The sequence below is a fragment of the Mus pahari genome, chromosome 2 (assembly GCF_900095145.1).
Source record: "Mus pahari chromosome 2, PAHARI_EIJ_v1.1, whole genome shotgun sequence".
In the NCBI taxonomy this organism is placed as follows: Eukaryota; Metazoa; Chordata; class Mammalia; order Rodentia; family Muridae; genus Mus; species Mus pahari.
The window spans coordinates 21,728,020-21,752,974 of NC_034591.1; the positions used below are offsets into that span (position 1 = coordinate 21,728,020).

Sequence of the window (24,955 nt, forward strand, 5' to 3'; positions counted from 1 at the left end):
AGGAAGGAAGGAAGGAAGGAAGGAAGGAAGGAAGGAAGGAAGGAAGGAAGGAAGGAAGGAAGGAAGGAAGGAAGGGGAGACAGCACAAACTTTAACATTAAAGAAATTTCCAGAATGTCCAGTGTGCAAAACTTTGAGATGTTGGAATGGCTTCACAGTGACCCATTGGAGTTTCTCTCAGGTCAGCACCAAGAGACTGAAGTGGATCTTGAGTCTTTGAGTCAAGTCTTAATATCAAGTTTGCATGACTATTGCTTTTTTAAAAAAATATATTTTACTTTTTATTTTGCCCTATTTTTAGGTTTATAGAAAAAAATCCCTAAGATACCACAGAAAGTTGTGAACCCCACCCACCTCCACCACCTTTCCCTATCACACCTTTCCCTATCACACCTTACTTTCCCATGGCACCACAGTCAAGACTAAGAAGCTGACATCGCTCTACAGCTATGAACTGAACTCCAGGCTCAGTTTGAGCATTTCCAGGCTTTCCATTCATGTGACCTTCATGTGCCAGTTAGAATCTTGAGAACTGTGCTGCATTTGACGACCATGTCTTCCCAGCATTCTCTGATCTGTGATAATTTCTCAGGCTTTCTTTCCTTTCTCTAAGCTTGAATCATTTACATATATCACTATTACTAGGATTGTGTTGTGTCCTGTCCTCCTCTATGCTGATTTTATGACCTGATGTCCCTGCACCCTCCTGGGGGATTGCTTGAGTTAAGAACTTGGAGGACATAAATATGTTTAAATAAGGTCATTAGGATGAGCTTTCATCTGATTATTGTCCACATACGGGAATATTAGCAGTCAGACGAAAAGATGAAAACAGCCCGTAGAAGCCAAGAGAAGAGGGCTCAGAAGCCACGCTTACTGATGAACTGTGATCTGCAGATTGACAAAGTGCTTGTGTGTTGGTTAAGCTACTCCATCCATGGTATTTACTATGGAATCCACAGAAAGCTCTTCCTGCCGTGACTGTGGACCTACACGTCTGAGCTTTCCTTCTGACCCTGTTCTATTGTTGGTGTTACTGCTGAAATGGTTCCATTCCTGACCTCTGCAAATGCTGTTAGGTTGTCCTGGCCAGCTGCTGAACACTTGAGTTCTGGTACAGGATACTCCGGGCGGCGTCCTCTGTGCTCGGCTTTAGTTTTAGCCATTTCCCCAGAGGGCTAGCCTGTGTCTTGAGATCAGTGGGGCCTTTGGTACTGTGATCAGCACCCTGCCAGCAACTGGAGCTAGATAGTTTCCTGATAAAGTAGGAGGGCTCTAGTCGCTCTCCAAGGTACTGCCTCTGGAAGACTGTGCTTTCCTTGTGCTGGGAGAGGGAAAACAGGCACGTGCATGGACTTCAGCATTCCTGCTGGAAATAACGAAAGGCAGGCATAGCTTAGGGGAAAGGAACCCAAAAATCTTATACTTCTATGAGTAGTGTTTGTCTCTCTGCAAATTGGATGGAACAAAAGCACATCTATGTGTGCTGAGTGTGAGCTGTGAGCAGGGATCACAAGGCTTCAGGTTTGCTTGATACTGAGTCTCAGTGATGACTTTGTGGGGCAGCATGCAGAATCCAAGGTTTGGAGGCTCAATGTGGAAACAGTATGCAGCCTGACAGCTGGTGGTGGAAGTCTGAAGAGAGCAGTAATGAGGTTCCTAGAACACTTTAATTGTGATAAACAAGCACCAAGTGGCCTAAATATTGTGATGGTTACTCTCACCTGTCAACTTGACAGGGTCTGAAACCATCTGGGTGGCAGGCTTATGGGCATGGCTGTGGGGAATTATCTTAATTCAGTTAACTGATCTGGGAGGACCCTCCCACTGTGGGTCTCACCATTCCCTGGGATTTGATTCTAAACTATATAGAGAGGATCTGAGTGCCAGCATTCACCTGTCTCACCCTCTCTGATTCCTGAATGCAGATGTGATATAACCGGGGCCCCCATTGTTCTGACTTCCCTAGCATGCAGGGCTCTGCCTTGAACTGTGAGCTAAGATAAATTCTTTACCCTTAACCTGCTTTTGCCTGGGTCTTGTACCACAGCAACAGAGAAGCAACTACAACAACCATATATTTGGATGGAGATATTTTAGGGGCAGTATTTTGCTAGGTCTAGTTTTCATCCTCAAGACAGATTAAATGCTGGGATTCTTTTGGCATTATGCATATGTACTTGATAGTAAGTGAGGTTGTGATATGGTTGTGTTTAGTCTTGTATTTTTCTGATATCATCTGTGCAAAGTAAAAGGTGAGGTCATTTGTAACTAAATTAAAAACATCTATTTTCACTCAAGGATCTTTACTCAATGGATGTTACAAACAAAATGGATTCTACATTTCTAACATAATAGACTTTTAATTCTACCACTAATGAACATCAGAGTCTCACAGAATGCAAAACTTTGTCCCTTTCTTTTTAAAAAATTAAGTTTGGTATTTTCCCTTAGAGTCTGACTCATTTGCTAGATTAAACCTCATTAAAGGCCCTGTTTCACACATGGAGAAGCATGCTGATTGCTACAATTCTTTCTCTTTATAAAGAAATAAATGAATGAAAACAACAGGAAAATTTGTAGTTCAGTCTTATGCACTGAGACTTCTACAAGGCTTACCTGCAGAAATTTAGATACTAGACTGCCATCTGCCTGGCTTTGTGCAAGACTCCCACCGAATCAGCCACTTTGAGGACCCAGTATCCCCTTCCAGGTCCCCGAGAGCACCCCTTCCTACCTTTCTCATTAAAGCTTAAGTGACCTTTTAAAGGGAAGGGTTCTCTGGAGTGTAGTTAGGTGTTACAGGGGACCTGAAGTGGTGTCCTTCATGCCGTCTGGTTTTGAAAACTCTTGCTGTGCTCTTTAGTTCCTAAGTGTCTGTAACTTGGTGGCAGTCCTTTCAGGGTGGTGGTCACTAACTAAATCTGTGTAACTAATTTTTCAGCAATTCCACAACACAAGCCAAAGTCATTCCCCACCAACACACACAAAATCATCAGTAAATGTTGCTGACCACAGGATGTGTGTTTATGTTTTGACTATAGGTCACTCCTAACGTTGCGATGCCTAATCCAGTGCTTACATAGAATCTACATTGGACCACAGTATCCTGTGGTCTAGGAATCTTTGGTACTCATACATTCATGACAGAGCTAAGGAAACAAGGTTCTGGAGAAGTTCTCAGTGTCACTTGAAAGCCTCCCTGGGCACTGTCACCCTTGTCCTCACTCACTCCCTGATCGTTTTCTTCTGTGTGTTTAAATACACCTGCATATGCTTCTCAGGGAATTCATTTCCCTCCAACTTCCTATGTGATATCTCTATGCCTTCAGTGCTCTCTGCATTTGCTCAGAGAGCGCAGGTGGTTGCTAAGGGGGTCTCTGATACCGAGCTAAGCCAGCATAAATGCTTGCACTAAAATGTGGAGAGTGGCATTGCGTATAGCAGATGGTTTGTGATCTGTTTTGTTCAGAGACACTGTCTTCTATTCATGAGCCTTGGTTATTTCCTACAGTGAAATGTGGAATATTATAAAAAAAAAAAACAGTATTTTGAAGCTACATCAGAAATATCACTAGTATGGGATAGTTACTTTTATGTAAAACGTAAGGTGTTTACTTTCTACTCCCTGGAACTTTTCATTCACACTTAGTTTCTTATTTTCAATAATCACTCATTAATTTTTGTGAGGTGTGGTCTCATTGTATAGCCCTGATTGGGCCTGCTAATTTGCTATGTAGGCCAAGCTAGCTTTGAACTCGAAGAGATCTGCCTGCCTGTATGCTGGAATTGAAGACTTGGATCACTATGGCTGAAAAGCATTAAAATTCTTCTAAGAATTATTTATTTTTATTTTACCTGCATGTATGTATATGTATTTGTACACACAAAGAGACACATATGCACATATGTGCACGTGTGTGCATGCACGCACACACACACACACACACACACAAACAAATATATGCACCATATGTCGGCAATACTATGGATTGGGTCCCCTGGAATTACAGTTATAGAAAGTTGTTGATCACCACATGGGTGCTAGCAACCAAATCCAACCTCTGCAAGAGCAGCTGTCCTAACCACAGAGTCATCTCTCCAGCCCCGATTTTTGTTTTGTTCAGTCTCACTCTGTAATCCAATCTGGTCTAGAACTTAGTGTGTAGCTCAATTGGCCTCAAAGAGTTAACAATCCTCCTGACTCGAAGTCCTCCATGCTGAGGTTAAGGGTGTGAGCCCTCACTCCCAGCTTCTGTCAGTATTTAGGGAGTTGTGAAATGTTCTGGAGTTATAACAACAGGAAGCTGCCACCACCCATCACTCCGGGCAACAGGTCCTAGAGCTAGCCAATTGCTGGTCAACAGAGAAAAAGGAACATACTAAGACTCAGGTCTTAGAGCCCAGAGTTAAAGCCTCCCTGAGAGAGGGTCAAGGGACTCCACTGGAGCTTGGCCTTTTCCATCTATTATTGCATGCTAATGAGTTTTGCCTTCTCTCAATAACCAAAGAACATAGAAAAATGAACACAACAAAGCACGCTGTCAAAGCTTTATTGGCAAAAGCATGTCTGCGATGATTAATGAATTGGAAAATTGAAAGCTGCCTCCCTCAATCACTTGGACAGATTAAGTGTGTCTCGGGTGCAGCTGAGGGCTTTCACGGCATTGTTTAAAGCCAAGTCTAAACAGGATGCTTAGGGTGAGGGCTCCTTTGTTATCAAAATGCCAGCGCACAAAGATGTCACTGATAGAATTTCCCAAGCTTTACCAATCCCTCCTATTACTGGAAAAGCTGAAGTGAACAGAACCAGAGTCACAGTGAGCTCCTCCCTCCCACCACGGCCTCTTCCCTGAACTGGTTCTATGACCCTCATTCTCAACATTTTCTGCAGGGGAGGGAATTGTCACTGCCTTTTCCACCAGTGTGGGCTGTGTGACTGCATGCTTACATTCCTTCAAAGGAACTGTCCCATTTCATCCTGACACATATGTGGAGATGTGGAATCCAGACATGCCACAGGCAAGAATTCTTCATAGTCACAGCAAGTAGAGACCAAGCCACATTTGTATCCCTTAAAAATGCTAGAATTTTGGTTGGGGAAGAGTGAGAGATGTCCAATGAGAACCTAATAGGTGGCCCAGAGGATAGCTCAGTGAGTGAGAACTTGACTTGGAGATATGAGAACCTGAGTTCAATCCCCCGATCCCATGTAAAAGGAGATAAGCATGGTGGTGTATGTTTATAAACCCAATGCTAGTGAAGTGGAAATAGGAGAACCACTGAGGCTCCGTATCCAGGCAAACCAGTACAATAGTCAAGGCCTGAGAGGGTGAGAGGGTCTCTCTCTCTCTCTCTCTCTCTCTCTCTCTCTATATATATATATATATATATATATATATATGCGTGTGTATTACATAAACATAAGTATATATCTATATAGTATATAAACACATATTTATAATATATTTATATAATATAAAATATATTTATATATAAATATGATATATATTTATATAATTATATTTATATGAGTATATATGTACATAATACATAGAGAGAGACATATAGATGCATATGCATACACATATAGATACATGTGCACCTGTATACACATGGGCACACACAGAGAAAACTAAAGGCCAACCGCTGATGAATTCATTCTCTCCTACCACTGGGACTGTCACTAGACACCCATCGATTTGCCTACACTGAAGCTGGCAGGTCTGAGGCGGGCTTCCCTGAGATCAAGTCAAGGTGTGCAGGCTTGGTTCTGCAGAGAGTCCAGAAGACTTCTGCTTGCTCATCTTCCCCTCCTCTAGAGGCTGCCCACATTTTCCAGAGCCAGCAATGTCAGCCATGTCTTTGGGAAACCCTCTTGCTTTTGCTAACAGCCAACACCTCTTTGACCTCATTGTTCTCATGAAAAAATCAGGTTAATTTTCTATTTTGAGGCCTCCTGACTAGGAATACTAATTTCACATGCTTCTTAATTTTCTTTTGCATGAAGTATCATGGATTTCCAGGTTCTGGGAATTACATCTCTATAGAGATATCTCTCGTAAACAGTGATCTGTCTATCATTCTTATCCCAATGAAGAGATGCATGAATGCATTTAGGTTTTCCTACGGTGACTCAAGGTAAAAAGAAACCATCCCCCAAGTTCTGAACTTTAATCACGACATAAGACAGTAATTTGTTCGTAAGTGAGAACCCCTTTGGAAATAGGAGAGTCGATGCCATGTGCTCCGTCTATGAACTAGGTAAACCTCCTCCTAATGATGCTGGGGAGGGGAAGAGAAGCAGAGAACTGAGGATCTCCTGTGTTCTGTGTTCTGTCTTCATAGAAAGTTTGATGTCTACAGTCAGTTTCCTTTAAAGACTTGTGTTGGTCCAATGAAAAGGCCACCGAGAGCAGTGACTATCTTTTCTTTGGCTTCCTTCTATCCTTGATGCTCTTGAAGTCTAGTGCACATTTACAGTTCATCACTTCCCCATTGCATAACACTTCCCCATTGTGTAAAGATGCAGATGAGTCCCCCTGTAAAGTGCCAGAGGGATGGTGTATGCTTTCTAAAAGAGGTGAGCAAAACACCTGGGACAGCTTCCTTCTGCCTCGTAAATGAATCGGTGAGGTTCATCAGACTGACTCCTGGGTTGTTTCTGAAAAATGGGAAGGAGATTCTAATAAACCATCACAATACATCTTGGGCTTCTTCTAGAAATAGATCCCAACTGTTTTTCTTCCATGGAAAACAGCACCGTAGAGAAACTAAGACACTCGCAGTGGACTCAGTCCATAAAGTAGCTAGAAAAAGTGCGAGACAGCCACCCTGGACAAGTGTCTGCAAACAAAGGCAGGAGGTGCAGCCCCAAGTACCCACCACCCCTGAGCTTGACCCCTGTGCATGATTCAGATGGGACACCCCTAGTTTGCTGCAAAAACCTGAAGTTGTCTCTGTATGGGTACAGAGCAAATCAACATACCCAGGAGGGGTGGAATGTGGTGGTGTCTCTGGTCCAATGAACGGGCTCTCTTCTTGTTCCTCTATTTATAGGTTAGCTGGGGAGAAATGCAGACATTTTAAGTGGGGTGGCAGTGTTCGAATGTCATGGCACTAAAAGAAAAAATTTTCTTTGAAAACTTAGAGTCTAGTTCAAAATTAGACTTGATTCCCTTGCTACTGTAGGTACAAAATATATTCTGAATAACTTCGCTTCCATGTTATCTTGCCAACGTGGTCACAATAATTGTCTGGCTAATCTAAATACAAGATTGACAACAGGATGGTGCAATCAAATACTCTTGTGAATTTTATCTTATTTAAAAATATCTTTTTATTATAGCCTTGATTGGAAAGTGGAAATCCTCTTTTGCTTCTTTTTTATTTTAATATTTTATTGATTATTTGAGAATTGCATAAATACATATAATGTATTTTGATTATATTCACCCTCTAGTCTTCTCCCAGTTCATGGCAGATCTGTCCCTTCTTGTATATGCATGTGGAGACCCAAGGTTTCTGTCAGCAGCCTTCCTCAATCATTCTTCTTCCTTACTCATTGAGAAAGGGCCATTCCATTGAACTCAGAGCTCACCCATAAGGCTAATGTAGCTAGCTAGCCAGCTTGCTCTGGGGGTCACACTGATATCTTCTGAGGTAAGGCCGGAATTGAAGGCTGACTGCCATGCTCACCTGGTGTCTGTGTGGGTTCTAGGGATCTAAAGTCTAGTACACTTGCTTGTGAACAACTGCTTTTCTAGTTTCTAAAGGCCACTGTCATATGACCCTGTCACGGTTACAAGAATGTCTAGAAATGGCCCCTTCCTTGAACAGCTTTGGGTGAGGATAGGAGTCATTCATGCGCAAGTCACCTGAGAAGTGAAGGGCACGGCATAGCAGAAACGTGTGTTAATCTTCCAGTGGCTGGGGGAAGTTCAGTGGTGAGAGCAGCTGTTCTTAGAGTAGAATTCTACAGGCCAAGCAACTTTGTCTATAGCCGTGGAGGCAGGAAGCCTGAAGTCACACCTGGGCAGCTCTGCTGAGACTCCCCCTGACCTGTCATCTCGCTTGTCTTCATATGGCAGCAAGGCCTTACTTCTCCCCCTTACAAGACTATTCTCATGGATGAAGGCCATCATCACCCTATCAGGGTGTCTACATGTGACCTGAAGAGAGAGATGTGCATTCCAACCATAATGCCTCCACCAGAGCACAGAAGAGCTGGGAAACAGTAGCTTCATATAGTGTCAGATGAACAGCTCTGCAGCATACTGACGACCTGTGCCATGCTGGGCATTGCTCTGCACATGCTCTTATATTCTGCTTAATCTCTGTTCACCCTCCTGAAGCTTGTATCATCTCCTACTTGAGGTTGAAGAACTGGGCATCAGTTAGTTTTAAATCCATGATCACTTAGCAGCCATGGGTTGTACAAGTTCAGGGACATGAGACTCTCATCCCAGTGCCATCTGAGCCTTCCTTTCTCCAAGGATAGTTGAATATATTTGGTTCAGGAGGCAAGAACCATGCAAGAAACGGTTGAAGAATTCTATAGCTCAGAGGCACAGAGAGGATGGAGACATTGAGAGTCTGGAGGACTCTGGGTAAATGGGGTCACGGAGAGGATGGGAACACTAGGAGGATGGAGACACTGGGAGGATGGGGATATTGGGAGGATGAGGAGGATAGGGACACTAGTATGATGGAGACATTGTGAGTATGGGGACACTGGATGAGAGGATAGGGACACTGGGAGGATGGGGACACTAGGAGTATGGGGACACTGGGATGATGGGGATACTGGAAGGATGAGACACTAGGAGGATGGGGATAGTGGGAAGATGGGGGCACTGGGAGGACGGGGACACTGGGATGATGGGGATGGTGGGAAGATGGGGGTACTGGGAGGATGTGGGCACTGGGAGGGTGGGGACACTGTGGATGTAAACAGTGTGCCCCATGCTCACAGACTTATGCTCAGCAAGGACAGCAGCTGTGCTCTAAATGAAAAGGCAAGGAGACACTTGGGAAGGGACAGACCAGAGGTCCCAGGGAGATAGAAGGGAAGACAGGCAGCTTCAGTCCAGAGATGCAGGTTGCAGAGTGTGGGGGAAGCAGGGATACCTGGCCTGTGTTATACAGAGCAGGTAGGACATGGCCATGTGTTGGCAGAATGTTTGGAAGAGGCCAGAGACCAGAGGAGGGGTGATCCTTGGAGAGTTGCCAAGGGACTTGTTCAGAGCCATGGGTGGGCTACTGGGAAGGTTCCGCCTTACTCTAAGATTAACAGTTCACCAGAGCCAGCTGATCACACCACAGGAAGCCTCCCATCCATATACAGCATCTCTTCCCTGGCTCCTCTTTCCTTCCCTCTTCCCCTGGAGGCCTCTGTGGAAGCTTTCCAGCTCTGAAGAGACCACAGAGCAACACTCCAAGCTGCACAGCCAATCACTCATCCTCAGAGATCCTCCGTCATAGGGCACATGCCTGGCTCTAGTTGTCTTTGTCTTTAACTGGCCGGCCGTTTTGAGACTGTTCCTAAGGACCTCCTCCTGCTGTCTGACAGTCATGCAGGTTGCTCCTCTCCAGGGTTTGTTCCTCCAGCTGCCCTTGCTTGGTTCTGAAGTTCCAGGCCAGGCCCATCTGCTCCTGGACCTATTCCAAGCCAAAGCTAGAAAATAGGTCCTGCCAGCACCAGGTCCTTGGCTTCTCATGCCTCCTCTTCTCCTGGAAGAACAGTGTGGGGATGGCAAGGCTGCCTCCTGGATCAACCAACTATGAACCAATCCATCCTGTGTCATCAGTGCCACTAAGAAACAGCCAGATGAAAGCCAGTGTGGTGTCTCTTCTGAATTAGTCAGAGACAATGTTAAACCTGGTTCCCTTTGTGCTTAATCCCTAAAGAATTCCATGGGCTCAGTTGGAAGCCACTGTAACAATTATTTAATGATTCCCTTGAAGATTGCTTATATAATATAGGTATTTCATCTTTTTAACTAAGAACTTAGTAAGTATGTGAAATAATGTTTATTTTTGATATTTTATATGTTTATAGTTGTCTTTGCTCATGTGTACCCATCACCCTTTTATTGGTGCCCTTCCACACCCTAACTGATGTATATACTTAAGTATAGACTCAGATAATAGAGAGCATGCAACATTTGTGCTTCCTTTCTTCTCTGTTGGGCTTCCTTTACCCCTAGCCTCAGACCCCTCCTCCCCTAATTAATCCCCTTTATACTTCCTTATGTTTTTCTTTCTTTAGTTAAATTTATGTTAGCTCTATGAGAATTTCTTGCAATATATTATAATTATAATCATTCTCTTCCCCAAGTCTTCCTATAGACACAAATGTGTGTCCTCTTTCTTTAAAAAAAAAAAATCAAGGGTGATGTGTGCTACCCGTGTGCTTTGGAGTGTGTGGCTTTCTACAGGAGTCACAGCTCCTGAGTTCATATGTACAGCTACCCTGTTGTCTCCAGATTACACAATTCCTTGTAGTCATTCACCACCTCTGTTTCTCCCAATCTTTTTGTCCCTGAGACTTAGGAAGAAAGATGTCATATAAATCCTCCACTAAGGAATCAGTACCCCACAGTCTCTTAATCTGTGAACTTTGACCAGTTGTGAGTGTCTGTGGTAACCATCTCCTGAGGAAGGAAACATCTCTGATGGATGCTGAGACGTGCAATACTCTATGTGTACAATGATGGCTCTTTAGGAGTCAGTTTAATACTATGTCCGTTTAACAAAAGTGGTGCAATACTCTATTTGTACAATGATGGCTCTTTAGGAGTCAGTTTAATACTATGTCCGTTTAACAAAAGTGGTAGGAATGGCTTCTCCAGAGCATAGTAATGATCTAGGCACAGGTTCTTGGACTTCGAGTGGTGCCAGGTGTGGATTTCACCTTGCAGAGCAGACTTTACACTCAATCAGAAAATGGTTGGCAACTCCCATGGCATCCATTCCACTATTGCACCAGTCAGGTACAGCTGTTACTGTAGCTCACAGTCAGGTACAGCTGTTACTGTNCAGTCAGGTACAGCTGTTACTGTAGCTCACAGTCAGGTACAGCTGTTACTGTCGCTCACAGATCACAGCTGGGTAAGAGTGATAATTAATTTTCCCTCCTAGAAGTTTGCATAGCTACTTTCAGCACTATGAAAGTTTATAAAGTTTACACTTTGCTGAAACATGAGGAATTGTAGAGTGGTCCTTTTCTGTTGTGAGTTCTCAGACAAGTGTGCCAATCATTCTTATCTGGTAAAGATAAAGTATACTAGAGGAAGGGTGTCCCCAGGAATGGTGTCCCCAGGAAGGACGTGTCTCCCTGGGCTGTCATTTTGTGAAGCCAGGCTTCACAGGACTTTGCTTGGCACTGGTGCAACAAGGCTTGAACCAGAATCTTGTTTCTGCACAGGCAAGTTTCCAAACTATGGTAGTGTGGGTTTTAGTTTTGAAAAATCGTCATCACATACTCTAACTTTCCTGCATTCGTGAGGTGCTGGGCAGTGGAGATTTATGCCACCCTGTTGACAGTGGGTCCATATGCCAACACTTGTGTCATACTGAGCACAATAAATTCTGTGTGACTAATCATAGCCCAAGAACCCCAGTTCAGCCATAGGCCTATGAGTCTTTGTTCCACATGGACATCCAGCAGCAGCTTCTAATGTCACTTCCAATAGCTTTATTTTAAAAAGTATGTGAGACCATTTAAATCTCATATATGGAATTATCAGTTGGTTCTCTTCTGTCCTAGGAACTTTGTAATTGTTATTTCTCTTGGCCAAAAACCTTTGGATTATCCATGAAAGTATTAATTATGTTCCACCCTGATCCAGATAAATACACTAATTATCACAACCTTTTCTTATAGGTCCAAATCTCTAACAAAATAATCACTGTTTGCCCCACTTTAGTCTCTGGCTCATTCCTTTCATCAGCTCCACAGCATTGGAGGCCAAGCAGAGCACCAGCTCTCCCTTTCATGTTGAACATGCTGTGTTGATGCTCATGTCTCCATCCCGTTTAAACATATTAAGCTGTGTTTGATTCTTAAAAAGCCATTTTACACACTGCAACAAGAAAGTTGTCCTCAGACTTGCTAAAGCTGAGTAAAGATATCGGGTCACTAACTTTTTTGTCAACTTGTCTGAAAGAACAGAAATGAACAAGATCAGTCTGAATTTTGCTTAGGAAATAATCCTGGCATATACAGCTTCCAGATAATTTTAATTTGGCTACTTGACATGTAGAATTTTTCCTTGTTTCAGATAGAAATTATTTGAAGACACACCATGTAAATAGCTACCATTAAAAGGCCCGCCATAACCTACCTCTTCCCTCAATTATCTCCTGACCCCCACCTATTCCTTTCCTCCTCTTCTGACCCTCTCCTCTTCCCCCATTTCTCTTCTGACCCCTTCTCTCTCTCTCTTCCCTTGACCACTTTCTTTTTCTTCCCTCCTCCTCTGACACCACCCTCTCCAACTTCCTTTTTAACACTTTCTGTCTTTGGTGTCCTCTTCTGGGTCTGACATTCCCATTTCTTTTGGTTCTTGTTCTCCTGTTTCCTGGTTTCTCCCTCTTTGTCCTGAGATGCTGGCCTGTGCCACAGCCTACACTTAATAGGTCATTACTGTGTTCCTCTGACCTTCAGAGGCACATATCCCATAAAGGCAGGATGAATTGTTCTTGGAATATCTAAGTGTCAGGCTTCTCTGGCCCATGCCTGTATTCTCAAACTGCTTGGTTCATGTTGCATTTGTGTCCGTGGCTACAGCAGATATAGAGGAACTGATTGTAACATGCATTTCTGGGTGTTGGTGCTTAGTAGGAATGGGAGATGTGTGGATAAGAAGCAGAAGCAAAGAGAGGAGAGAGGGAAAAGAGGAGCAACTGCTAGAATGATAGCAATTCCTTGTGTGTTTCTACAAATAAAAGCCCAGGCTTGCCCCTCAGGTTCCCTTAGGAAATACGCCTGTGAGCGGCCTCCTCATCACCCATGTAAGGCCAGCATTACCCAGATGTGGTCTTGCTCACTGGCACCTAATTAATATGTGTTGTATTTTAGCATTAGCCTAGGAGCCACCAATGAGAAAGAGGAAGTCAATGAGCCAGTAAGAGAGAAATGGGGCCAACCATACCATAGGCTCCCAGGAGATTAGTGATGGACATGTGTCAGTTGCTGAATGTGATTAAGACTTTCTCTCACCATCTTGTGGTCATTTGCTCTCCAAATATGAAAATGCACTGATAACAGTCCATTTTTCTACTCAAGATGGATGCACCATTAATTTTATAATTTGTTGCAGCCTCCCACTTATAGTAAATGGTCTGTGATCCATAAAAGAAATTTATGTCCAAGCATTTCACAGAGAATAAATATTAGGAAGAAAATACATCCAGACAACAGAACAGAAACATATAATGGGAGATCTACACTCAAGTTTGTGTCATTGACTTTCTTCTAATCATTTTTATCATTGCCCTGTGAACATGTTGTATATTAAGGCACTAATTCTACATTTGACCCGGAATTTACCACACTGCAGCATAGGAAAAGCTCCCACCACTTCAACACATCTCTTTTTGGTGTCAAAAATAAAGTGAATCATTAACCAATGCCCAACTTCCAGAAGTTACTGAGGATGGCTTAAGAAATCCCCTTGAGCTTCCTACTGAGAACTGGATGGGGAAGAAGAGGGTATCTATAAAGGCTGGCACTGTCTGAAGACACTCCCAGGGCTTTAGCTTCTGTTGCTTCACCTGGTCACCATATCCAGCCACACCCAATACCAAATGTATGTCCCCTGCTTGGGAAAATGACTCCTTCTTCCTCATCTTCATTAATTTGCTGGGCTACAGAGCAGACTCGTGTACAGGTGAGAGGGACCTGACAGTTTGAGGGTTGATACACTCTCAACCAGTAATGTGAAATCATGTTACATGAAGCAGTCAAACTAAGAAGTTTCTAAATATATGTGAGACAGGGTGAGTGGAGCTCAGACAACCCAAACACCCCTGGAGACTCTGCTAGGGAAATCAGCATTAACTGTCAACTTGGCAGAGCCTAGACTCACCTGAGAAGAAGACTCAAAAGGGTGATCGTATGTTTAGGATAAAGTCTCAGTAGTTACCTGGTATAGAGTGGTCTAGTCTACTGTGGACAATTCCATTCCCTAGGCAAGTGGTCCTGAACTGTCTAAGAAAGCCGGCTAAGCATGAACCTGAGCAGGCCCCAAGAAGTGGTTTCTGCTTCAAGTTCTTGCTTGATTTCCTGCCCTAACTTTCCTCAGGGGTACACGATGACCTGAAAGTATAAGTCAAATAAACTCTTATTTCCTTAAGCTGCATTTAGTCAGAGTGTTTTATCACAGCAACAAAAGTAAACTAGAACAAGCCTGATAAAGTACAGTAGAGAGAGGGCAGGGGATTGAGGCCCTTGAGAGCACTGCTTGTTGGTCCTGGGAAGTACTTCTGTCTCTCTTCTTTCCCTGAAATGAATTGCCGTTCTTCCAAAGTTGGGCTGGTTAACCTAGAGAAAATCTGATTGCTCAGTGGGGGTCTTATAGAGGATACAACTTAATTCTCTTTCTCTCCTCCCTCTCCCTTTCTCTCTTCCTCTTCCAACCCCCCGTCTATCACACACACACACGCACACGCACACGCACACGCACACACACACACACACACACACACACACACACACACAGAGAGAGAGAGAGAGAGAGAGAGAGAGAGAGAGAGAGAGAGAGAGAGAGGTCTCCTTAAATAGGTGGTTTACTTGAAGTGTCTTAGAGCTGTTGCCTTGAATCCAGCCTCCACTGGTACTTCACAGCTACTCACACTCACAACCAGCAAAGCCAAGCTACACAAAAGTACCTATGAGACACACAGCCAAAGTGCTTGGGAGGGAGGAACCTGAGTGAGAGGAGTGGCCTGCTGAATAGTGTCAGAATTGGCCCTACAGTACGATGAACTATCTCGCTGGCAGCCCAGAGAGCTGCTGACATATGAATATCTTCTGCAAACATTAAAAACTATTACTTGCCTAATCTTGGATCTTTTTCTCTTTGGGGAAGCAGAGTCCTATAGTCTCTAATGCTTCTAAAAAATGCCTAATATGGGGGTTAAAAGGTGGGCTATCATAGGCTGAATGCGCTTTCTACTTCCCTGGAGAGAGCCATCTGGTCGACCCCTCTGCTTTCAGCAAGAACAACAAAAACCACCCACTGTCCCATCCTGACCAGCAAGCTCCCCCCTGCCATCAGTGCAGTCCCTGCTGTCCCCTGCCATCAGTGCAGTCCCTGCTGTCCCCTGCCATCAGTGCAGTCCCTGCCACCCCTGCCATCAGTGCAGTCCCTGCTGTCCCCTGCCACCTGCCACCTTCTGGGTCACAGCCCGGGTACTTTGTCTTCTGTTGCAGAGATGGGTTTCTCTACTGGGAGTTCATCTCCCCTCATCTCTGCTGGGTGTTGCACCTGCTATCCCTTTAGCTGTGTGAAGCAAACATGTTACATGTGTGTATCCGAAACATTCATATCAGTCTGCAGTTTAACAAATGCGGGATTCAGAAGGCTGTAACCCCCATCTTCCCAGAAAGAGCTAAAACCCCTACTTGCCCCGTTGGAACTGATAATGTAATGGAACAGTCTTCCCTTTCTTCATACACTTCTAAGTTCATTCATTGTACATGAGATGTTACTGCTTTAATATTTAGCAGTGTGGTGATAAACAGTAAAGCAATGGCCGATCTCCTGCCACTCTCTTAAGTTACAGCCATGACTTGATATCATATTGTGGGCATGTCAGGGTCAGAAAAGGCATATGTCTAATCAACTGTTGTCTGTAATATTGATTTTTAACCATTTTATACCTTCTAATGGATATGCTGTTGTAAATGAAGATGTATTTATGTGTTATTATCTACTTTAGAGACAATCTCTATCCTACTACATCTTGGCTTGGTTTCACATGAGCTGAAATGACAGACACTATAAAATATTCTTGGATCAAAGCATGTATAGCAATAATACCATCCTATGTCCTTTGTTTCTGTTTAGACTTTTCTATAGAATTAATGATAATTACTATTTAATGATTATATGTAGTAGTTGCTATTAGATATGAATGATGCCCCCACTTGTTACTTGGGAAATCCCAGTGAGTACCATAAATAATATGGTAACCCTAATCTTAAGGAATCTACAAGTTTAGGCTCATCATTCCATAAGCCTGTTCAGTTCTTAGATTTGTTCATATGTTAACATCCTCTAGTGATTTCTCCAGATATCCCTCCCACCTGCTACCCTTGCTATAGCACACATGCTGTCCCATGGAAGGTGCTGAGAGAATAGGATAGGTGAGCAAGCCAGGGAAGCAAGACTTGAGGAGTGCTAAAGTGTGCTCACAGAGCTGAAGAAGAAATACCAGGCTCCCTCTAAGTGACATAAGTTGATGCTTAGTGTGTGCTCACTAAATATTCATGCAGACTGGCTAGTGGTCACAGTGAATAGTGTAGACATAAAGAATTGGAGAAGACGTGGGGCTAACAATGTTCATCGTACTTGACTAAGATCCCATGGAGACTCCATGGGGCTTTGACAAAGGGAGTCTCAAGGCCACCCTGAGTGACAACTAGTTCAAGAGGATATTTTATGAGGGGGTAGTCTAAGCACAATGCCAGCTTCACTGTAGACACAGTCTTCCTGATATGAGAAGGGACAGCAGGTTCTCAGGGTGCGGTAGGAGGAAGAACTGAAGAGGAGCTCGCTCGCTCTCGGCAGTCTGAGAGTTGGAAGAGGCCTCTGCCATGGCCCTTTGTCCGGAATGAAGCCAACCGTTGATTTATTTGGACAGTCCACCTTGTGGAGCTCACTTGGTTCTCTCTTCTTCTGGTTGTTTCAGGAGCTGGTGGGGAGTAATCCTCCACAGAGGAACTGGAAAGGAATCGCCATTGCGCTGCTCGTCATCCTTGTCATCTGCTCCCTGATTGTCACCTCAGTCATCCTGTTGACCCCAGGTATGGATGCATCTCAGAACCAACCACTAACATATTAAAGTGAGCAGTTTTACTACAGGACAGCTCCTAAGGAGCAGTTGATTGTACAGTTTATTCTTCCAGGTTCTGGATTTCATGGTACTATTGAAGGAGATAGTGTGTCTTCAGTGAAAACAAGTCTGTCTTATATGTTTTATATTATTGTAGAGTGTGCGGCTAGATTGAAATAGCATACACCAAAATTTACTGATGCTTATTCATCTTGAAATTAAAGTTAATGGCATTAGAAATAATTTAATATATCCTATGGTATTCCTAAGTATTTATAGCAAGGATGAATTAAGAAAATGTTCACCTGTAGGTGGAACAACAATATGGACTAACCAGTACCCCCTGAGCTCGTGTCTCTAGCTGCATATGTAGCAGAAGATGGCATATTCAGTCATCATTGGGAAGAGAGGCCCCTTGGCCTGGCAAACTTTATATGCCCCATAGAGGGGAATGCCAGGGCCAAGAAGTGGGAGTGGGTGGGTAAGGGAGCAGGGTGGGGGGATGGTATAGGGGACATTCGGGATAGCATTTGAAATGTAAATAAAGAAAATATCTAATAAAAAAAACATAAAAAAAGAAAATGTTCAAGAGCTGGAGAGATGGCTCAGCCATTAAAGGCTAGGCTCACAACCAAAAATATAAGAAAATGTTCAAGCAACACATGATGGCTGTGCACCAAAAACAAATTACTTATTAGGTGACACTGACAGAGTTAAATATTGATAGGACCAGAAGCAAAGTTCTCTCAGGTAAGAAAGACACCAGAATCCACAGCAGTGCCCAGTGAGTTTGCCTGCATTGCCTGTGGCTGACATAATCAGTCAGAAGTGGAGCATGAGATGGGCCTCCTGGAGTGGTGGGAGATGAACCATGTGGAAGGTGTCATAGGGCAGCACAGGGGCCATGGAGTGCAGTAAACAAGACTTGCCCCATTCTCACCATCCTTTTGCATGGTCATGGGCAAATCAGCAGCACAACAGGTCTCCATAAGCTGACCACACATGCATTAAACTTCAAGCTGGAAAAGTAAGCAGATAGCACAGTGCAGGGAAACATCGGTACAACACACAGGTAAGAGGGTACAGCATTAGACCATGGTGGGGATGAAATACAATTGATATCTTTAGTGACAGGCAGAAACACTACCCGGGAAAAATAAGAACTGCAGACCAGTGTTCCTTGTGAGGAAAGATGCACAGAAAGCTGGGAGTGAGCTGAACACCGTAACATAAAGGTGTTATGGAGGCTGGGCAAACTGTGCTAAGAGCACAGATGATCCAAGTTTAGCTCTCAGCACCCACCTTAGGTGACACACAACCACTTGTAACTCCAGTTATCAGGGCTCTGATGCCCTCTGCCAGCCTCTGCGGGCATTTGCACTTATGAGCCCATATACACAGGGACACAAACACATAAAACTAAATAAATAAGTAATTGTATAAATTATAGACAGACAGATAGATGATAGATAATAAAATCTTCATGGTATATTACATACCATGGCCAAGTGGGATTTATCCTAATTCAGGAATACTAGGTCAACATACAGAAGTCACTGAGATACACCTGTATTAACAGAATAACACACAAATCCACAGATCACATAAACACCCAAAATGCATCAGTACCACCAACTATGAGCAGAGGTCAGAGGCCTCTGTGTGAGCTAACTGTTCTGTGCTCCTGCGATCCCAGTGAACGAACAGGTCACCAAGCTTGAGTATAGGTGCCTTTCGCACACAAGCTACCTCAGAAGCCCTCACTGACTTGGTTGTATCCTTTTCTAAATGTAATTTTATTTTTAATTATAATTTTATTTTATTTTTGTTGTGCTTGTGTTTCTGTGTGTAGGTTTGGGCTTGTATGTGTAAGTACCTTCAGAGGCCAGAAGAGGTGCTGGGAACGAAAGCCTCTGGGGGAGAATCACAGACTCTTAACCACTGATCAAATGTTCCATGCCCTTTGATAGGATCTGTTAATACACAAAAGGCTTTAATTCTGACAAAAATATAATTCCTCTTGGTAGACAGAGGCAGGTATATTTCTGAGTTCGAGGCCAACCTGGTCTACAGAGTGAGTTCCAGGACATCCAGGGCTACACAGAGAAACCCTATCTCGAAAAACCGAAAAAAAAAATCCTCTTTGGTTATTAATATGTTAGGGGTCATAGCTAAGGAAGTGTTTTTTTTCTTCTGAGGTCACAAAGGTTTATTCCTGTTGTCCTAAGAGTTTTAACTTTTGTATTTCGATCCTTTACGTAGTGGTATAAAGTAAGAAACTGACTTCATTCCCTGGTGTGTGCGCAGGCAGCTATATCAGCCTTGTTTGTTGAATATCCCATCCCGATGGCACAGTGATAGCCCTTTTATGACTGTGTGGACTTAGTTCAGAACTCTCTGTTTTAATATAATGGTCTATATGTCTGCATATGTACCTCATACCACAGCATATTAACAACTGTAATCTTACGGTCTTTTAAAACTATGAGGTCTATATTCTTCTCAATGCTTGCTCTTAATATTATTTTGACTTCCTCATATTGTTGTAATAATTCAAAACAGATGCTATGGTGGTAAAGTTACTTACTTTCTTGTTGCTGTGATAAAACACCATGTCCAAGGAAACTTATAGAAGAATGTTTATTTTGGTTTATGGTTGCAGAGGGTTGGTGGTCTTGATGTCAGGGCAGAAGCAGCAAGCATAGTGGGAGAGAAGAATGCTAAGAAACAAATATTTCTAACCATAGCACAAAGCAGAAAGAGCAAAGAAGAAATAACAAGAGTCTTTTAGACTCAAAGCCTCTCTCTGGGTCCAGGGACCATGGATTTGTCTTTGCTTTTCCTTGAGCAGAGCTGTGATTGCTAAAGAAAAAAAATTACTCTTACAGCTTTGATCCCGTGGTAGTGTTGCACTTCCTTGGGATTTGGAATGGGATGATAGTTTTCAGAGAAAACCTGCCTGAATTCCACCTCCCCCAGGATCACGGGTCCTTGTGAGCACTTTTCTTGAGAGGAATGTGATGGGTGGAGATGGCTAGTAGCAATTGGGCCATGGCACATGGGGCAACGAATATCCCCAGACTTGGAAAATGGCTCCTGGAACTAACTCTGGTGGAACTTTAAAACACTTCCAATTCGTAGAAACACCCTTACGGCAGTTCTCTCTATCCCCGCTAGGTAGCACAGTCGCTGTACAGCTTCTGCCCAGTGATGACACCAGCTGTTCAGGGCACGATGCTGTTGAAGGCACCGGGTGCCTCTGGTGAGTCTCTGGATTCTAGAGAGGCTTTGAAAAAGGCAGCTTCCTTTACCCTTCCGTTGGAATAAGCATATGGCTGAGCCTTGTCCACCCATTGCTTCTGGAGGCAGCCACAGGTGATGTCTGTTTCTATAGGTTGTGCTGTTGGGGAACTATGTGTTCTAGACTTGAGAGGACTACAGAGGCTGGATACTTACCCTGTGAGCTGTGCTACAGGACCCTCTTGGCTTGGCCTTTCAGTGCTTCCGTTCCTGGAGCAGAATAAAAGCTTTTGTTTTGACAATCAAATTGTGCCAGGTGTTCTACCTGTACTGCCCTGGAGTGTACCCAGAAAGCCCTCAGATGCAGAATGCCCTCCCAAGCTTCCACAATGCTAATTTCCCCCTCCTTCCAACATTAACAATCCCATTAGGAGTTGCAAGTGCTGTGCTAAGCACTGAGCAAATGGAGAAAACATAGTTATATGTGTTCTCCTTTGAGCTAAAAGCAAGAAACAAAGGTGTCCCAAGCTTTGTTACCAGTAAGCAAAAATAAACCCAGAGAGAATGGTGAGGCTGAGCTCAGGCACAGTGGGGAAGAAGGTAACAGTGCAAAGTCCTCATAAGTGTGTCCATACATTGAGGACATATTCACCGCAGTCTTAGGCACAGCCTTATGGCATTGCCTATGCCCCACCCCAGCATTGCCTTCATTTTGATAAAGGAAACTTCTAGAGTGAGTGTTCTGTGTTCTGGAAACTCAGAGTCTAGAACATGTTCATGCCCACAGTCAGTTCTGGACTCACTGGTGTTGTGACCATTTCCCAGTTCTCACAAGCCAGTTCCAACTTAGCAAGCAGGATCTGGTAGGAGGGTGTGCTCTGGGGCTGTGGGTTTCTGGAAGGTTCTCTCGATGATTCTCACAGACAAGGTATCTTGTTCTGTGGTACAGGCTAATAACCTCCAGTTACTCACTATCCATGTCTCTCTGAAGGGTCTTGAAGGGAACATGGCCTTTCTGGTTGTCACATATTTCTTCCTTGCTAGGCCATGTTCTTTTCCAAATTTCTCTTCTGAATAACTGATTCAAAGTTACCTTTTTAGCTTTCTGATATTAACTACAGTAACTGTTCATCTATAATATGTCACACATGCCTGGTGTGTGCCATTCAGAGCAGCTGCATTTCTGCATTCTGATGAGACTGACTACAATGAACTGCAACATAAGGATCTGTACACCTGATGGAATTTTAGTTGCATTAGAATGTTCCAGACTTTGCCTTGGATGGAATTCTGACCAGAGCTGGACAGTAAAAAGCACTAAATATACTAAACACTTCAGAGAAGTATAAGGAGAAAGCTACTGACGTTGAGGCTCACACTGAATGAAGACTGGCGTCACGACCAAGTCTCCATGAGTAAAGATCAATGAGTATTCGGTGGCATAAACATGATGTAGATTGCTTATGTTGGGATGTTACCACAATTTTATTTAAGTGCAGTGCCTGTGACAACTGTCTTGGCTGAGAAATTACATTCTGAACTTTACCACTGAGAAAAGATGAACCCACTGGAGAAGGAGGAAGCCCAGGTGGCCACTGGAAGCCATCACTAGCATGCATGTCACTTGGTGATAGCCTGGCTTGGAAAATAAGGAGGGCATAGTAAATGGTCAGTCAGGTGTAAAGACTGATGAAAAGAGCCTGTGGTAAAAGGCAGAGAAAGACTCAGACACCAGGCCTGAGTTCTGAGATTGGATGCTGATTCCTCCCACTATCTCTACAGAGCTCTCCATCACAACCAGTTCTAGAAGCTGACAAGTGCTTTATGTCATCCTGTCTCTGGGGAGGAAAGAGAAGGGCAGACATGAACACTCCCTGGGTATTTCTGAATGTCCGGGGACTATAAGGGTCTGACCCCAGACTTAGTATGCAAAGACAAAGAGCATTTATTCTGCAGATACATCTAGCATGTGGGGGTAAACCATTCTTCAAAATGGCGACCCCAGACAAAGGCACACAGGCCTTCTTATAGGGAACAGAGAGAACTCTCTAGAAGGATTAAGTAATCTCTAGTGTGATTGGCAGGGGCCAAAGTGGTGACCTTAGTATAATTTTGATTGGCTACTATGTTAGTTTTTCTATATTTAGATAGTGGGTTAGGTCATCTAAAATTTCATTGGTAGGTGTTGGGGAGGTAACAGGGGTCAGCTTCTGAATGGCTTGTGCCAGGTAGTCAGTGGGTTGCATTCATGTGTGTGTGTGTGTGTGTTTTCAAGACAGGGTTTCTCTGTATAGCCCTGGCTGTCCTGGAACTCACTTTGCAGACCAGGCTGGCCTCGAACTCAGAAATCCACCTGCCTCTGCCTCCCGGGTGCTGGGATTAAAGGCGTGTGCCACCACACCTGGTGGTTTGCATTCCTAAGTCATGAACATTTAACTGTAGGATGAGATAAGACTGCCCAGTACAGATGACCCATCCTGGGATAAGATATTTTCCCATTCTTGTGGTTATCTCCAGGCTGTTCTTTTGGAGGGGGTTTTATGATCTTGTTCTGGGAGTTATAGTCTGTTCCCGGAGGTGATGTCTATGGCCTTCTTTTCTAAATTAGGCCTGGTCCTTAAATGGAGAAATTTGGGTTTATGTTGTCCTTTCAGGACCATCTACTAACCTGTACTAGCAGGTAGTTCTTCAGTAACAGGTTACTGAGGGGGGAGGACCAGAGAATCTAAAAGTAGTATAGACAGTAGCTGTACTTACAGCATCTTATATACAGAATTCAGGGGAAATGGAATGAGTCAGTAGTATCACACAATGGGACAGTCAGTAGAGGCTAATAAAACAATGTTTTACAATGGGAACACAAGGCATCCATCCCAAGTGCATCACAGACGGGACACACAGCAGCTTTGACACATATAACCACAGCCCTTCAATGATGAAGAATTGGTTTTCCAGGATCCAGTGATGTAGCTCTTCTAAGACCCCAGCCCTTGGCCATTACTCACTCTGCCAGCCATATTCCTGATTTTACAGAAGGGACTGTATTCCTTCTCCATACATCGAGGCCTCAGGGAAATCCTTTAATCACCCTGGCCCCCTAACAGTCTGCCTTCATGAAGATCCATTAACAAAAATATGTATGTGTGCAGTGCCAGAATGGGTACTAGCCTTTTCTGATTTGAAGGTGTATTGCTCCACAAAGCACACCGGTGCTCATGGGACAGAAGCATGAGGCAGCTGGTCAGGAATCAGAGAGAGATGGACACCGGTGCTCACATTCTTTTTTTATAGTCAGTCCAGGACTGACTGCAGCCCCTGGTATTGCCACCCGCGTTAAGGATGGATCTAACCTAATGTAGAAACTCCCAGACATTCTCAGAGGCTTGTGTAAATGGTGATTCTAAATGCTATCAGTATGACAATCAAGAGTAACCATCAGATGACTTTATTAACACTCAGTGCTGCCAAGAAAAAATATATATATAGTCAGTAGAAAAGTAATAAATTAACAAAAATCACCATGATAATCCATTTCTCTTATTGTTAAGTCCAGCTCCAAGACTCTGTTTTTCTCTGTTTCTGGTTTTAGGCTTTGCTCAGGCTGCTCCTGATGTTATGTTTACTGCCCTGTTCTCACAGACCGCCATCATGAAAATCAGTTACCTCATGTGCACTGCCTTCCTTTTCTTTGCTCAATGACATTAATTAAGGTCATTAATCTTCATATTTCATAACAATATGTGAACTTGATTTTATATATACATTCTGTGTCCATCACCTTCAATTATCCTTTGCCTCTTGAGAAATGCTCATGTCTGTAAGTCCACTCCAGCATGGGCACATGCTCCACCATGGCGCTGTCTTAGGTAGGGTTTTATTGCTGTAAACAGACATCACGACCAGGTAACTCTTATAAGGACAACATTTAACTGGAGCTGGCTTACAGGTTCAGAGGTTCAGTCCACTGTCATCAAGGTGGGAACACGGTAGCATCCAGGCAGGCACGGTTTAAGAGGAGCTGAGAGTTCTACATCTTGTTCCAAAAGCAAAAAGAGGAAGATGGACTTCTAGGCACCTAGGACAAGAGTTGTAAAGCCAATGCTCACAGTGACACACCTACTCCAACAAGACCACACCTTTTAATAGTGCCACTCCCTGGACCAAGCATATACAAACCATTCCAGGCACATACTTCAGCATGAGCACATATTCCACCATGGGCACACACTCCACCACCTAGGCCCTCCTTCCTAGGCTTTGTAGTTTTGTTGGATTCTTTCTACAAGACCAGAAGAGTAGACAGTGCTTACAGGGGATATGCTGAGTATAAAAGCAAGCTGGGAAGAGTGCATCATCCAGCATCTACCTTTAAATGTTGTACTTTTGTGTGCTGGTCAACAGAAATTTAGAGATAGCTCCAGTCTTGTTGATTGGGTCATGCTACTGTAATGAAATGCAGCAACTCATGGCCAATGGGTAATAGAATTTTATTTTCTGATACTACTGGAAGGTGAAAATCCAATGTCATAGTGCAGCTGACATTCTTTTCTAGTGGGGTCTCACTTTGGCTTGCTCATGGCAGCTTTTTGCTGTGTCTTCATCTCTCTCTCTCTCTCTCTCTCTCTCTCTCTCTCTCTCTCTCTCTCTCTCT

At 43.7% G+C, this 24,955-nt stretch overlaps 1 protein-coding gene across 4 annotated transcripts in view; it reads left to right on the forward strand.

Annotated features, from left to right (window-relative positions):
* The window catches only part of Dpp6 (dipeptidyl peptidase like 6), a 900,820-nt gene that overhangs the window by 534,573 nt on the left and 341,292 nt on the right, over window positions 1-24,955 (forward strand). For all 4 annotated transcript variants that reach the window (XM_021188263.2, XM_021188277.1, XM_021188253.2 and 1 more), the window contains exon 2: window positions 16,921-17,035. In XM_021188263.2, coding sequence (XP_021043922.1) covers window positions 16,921-17,035 — 115 coding nt within the window. The remainder of the gene's footprint in view (window positions 1-16,920; window positions 17,036-24,955) is intronic.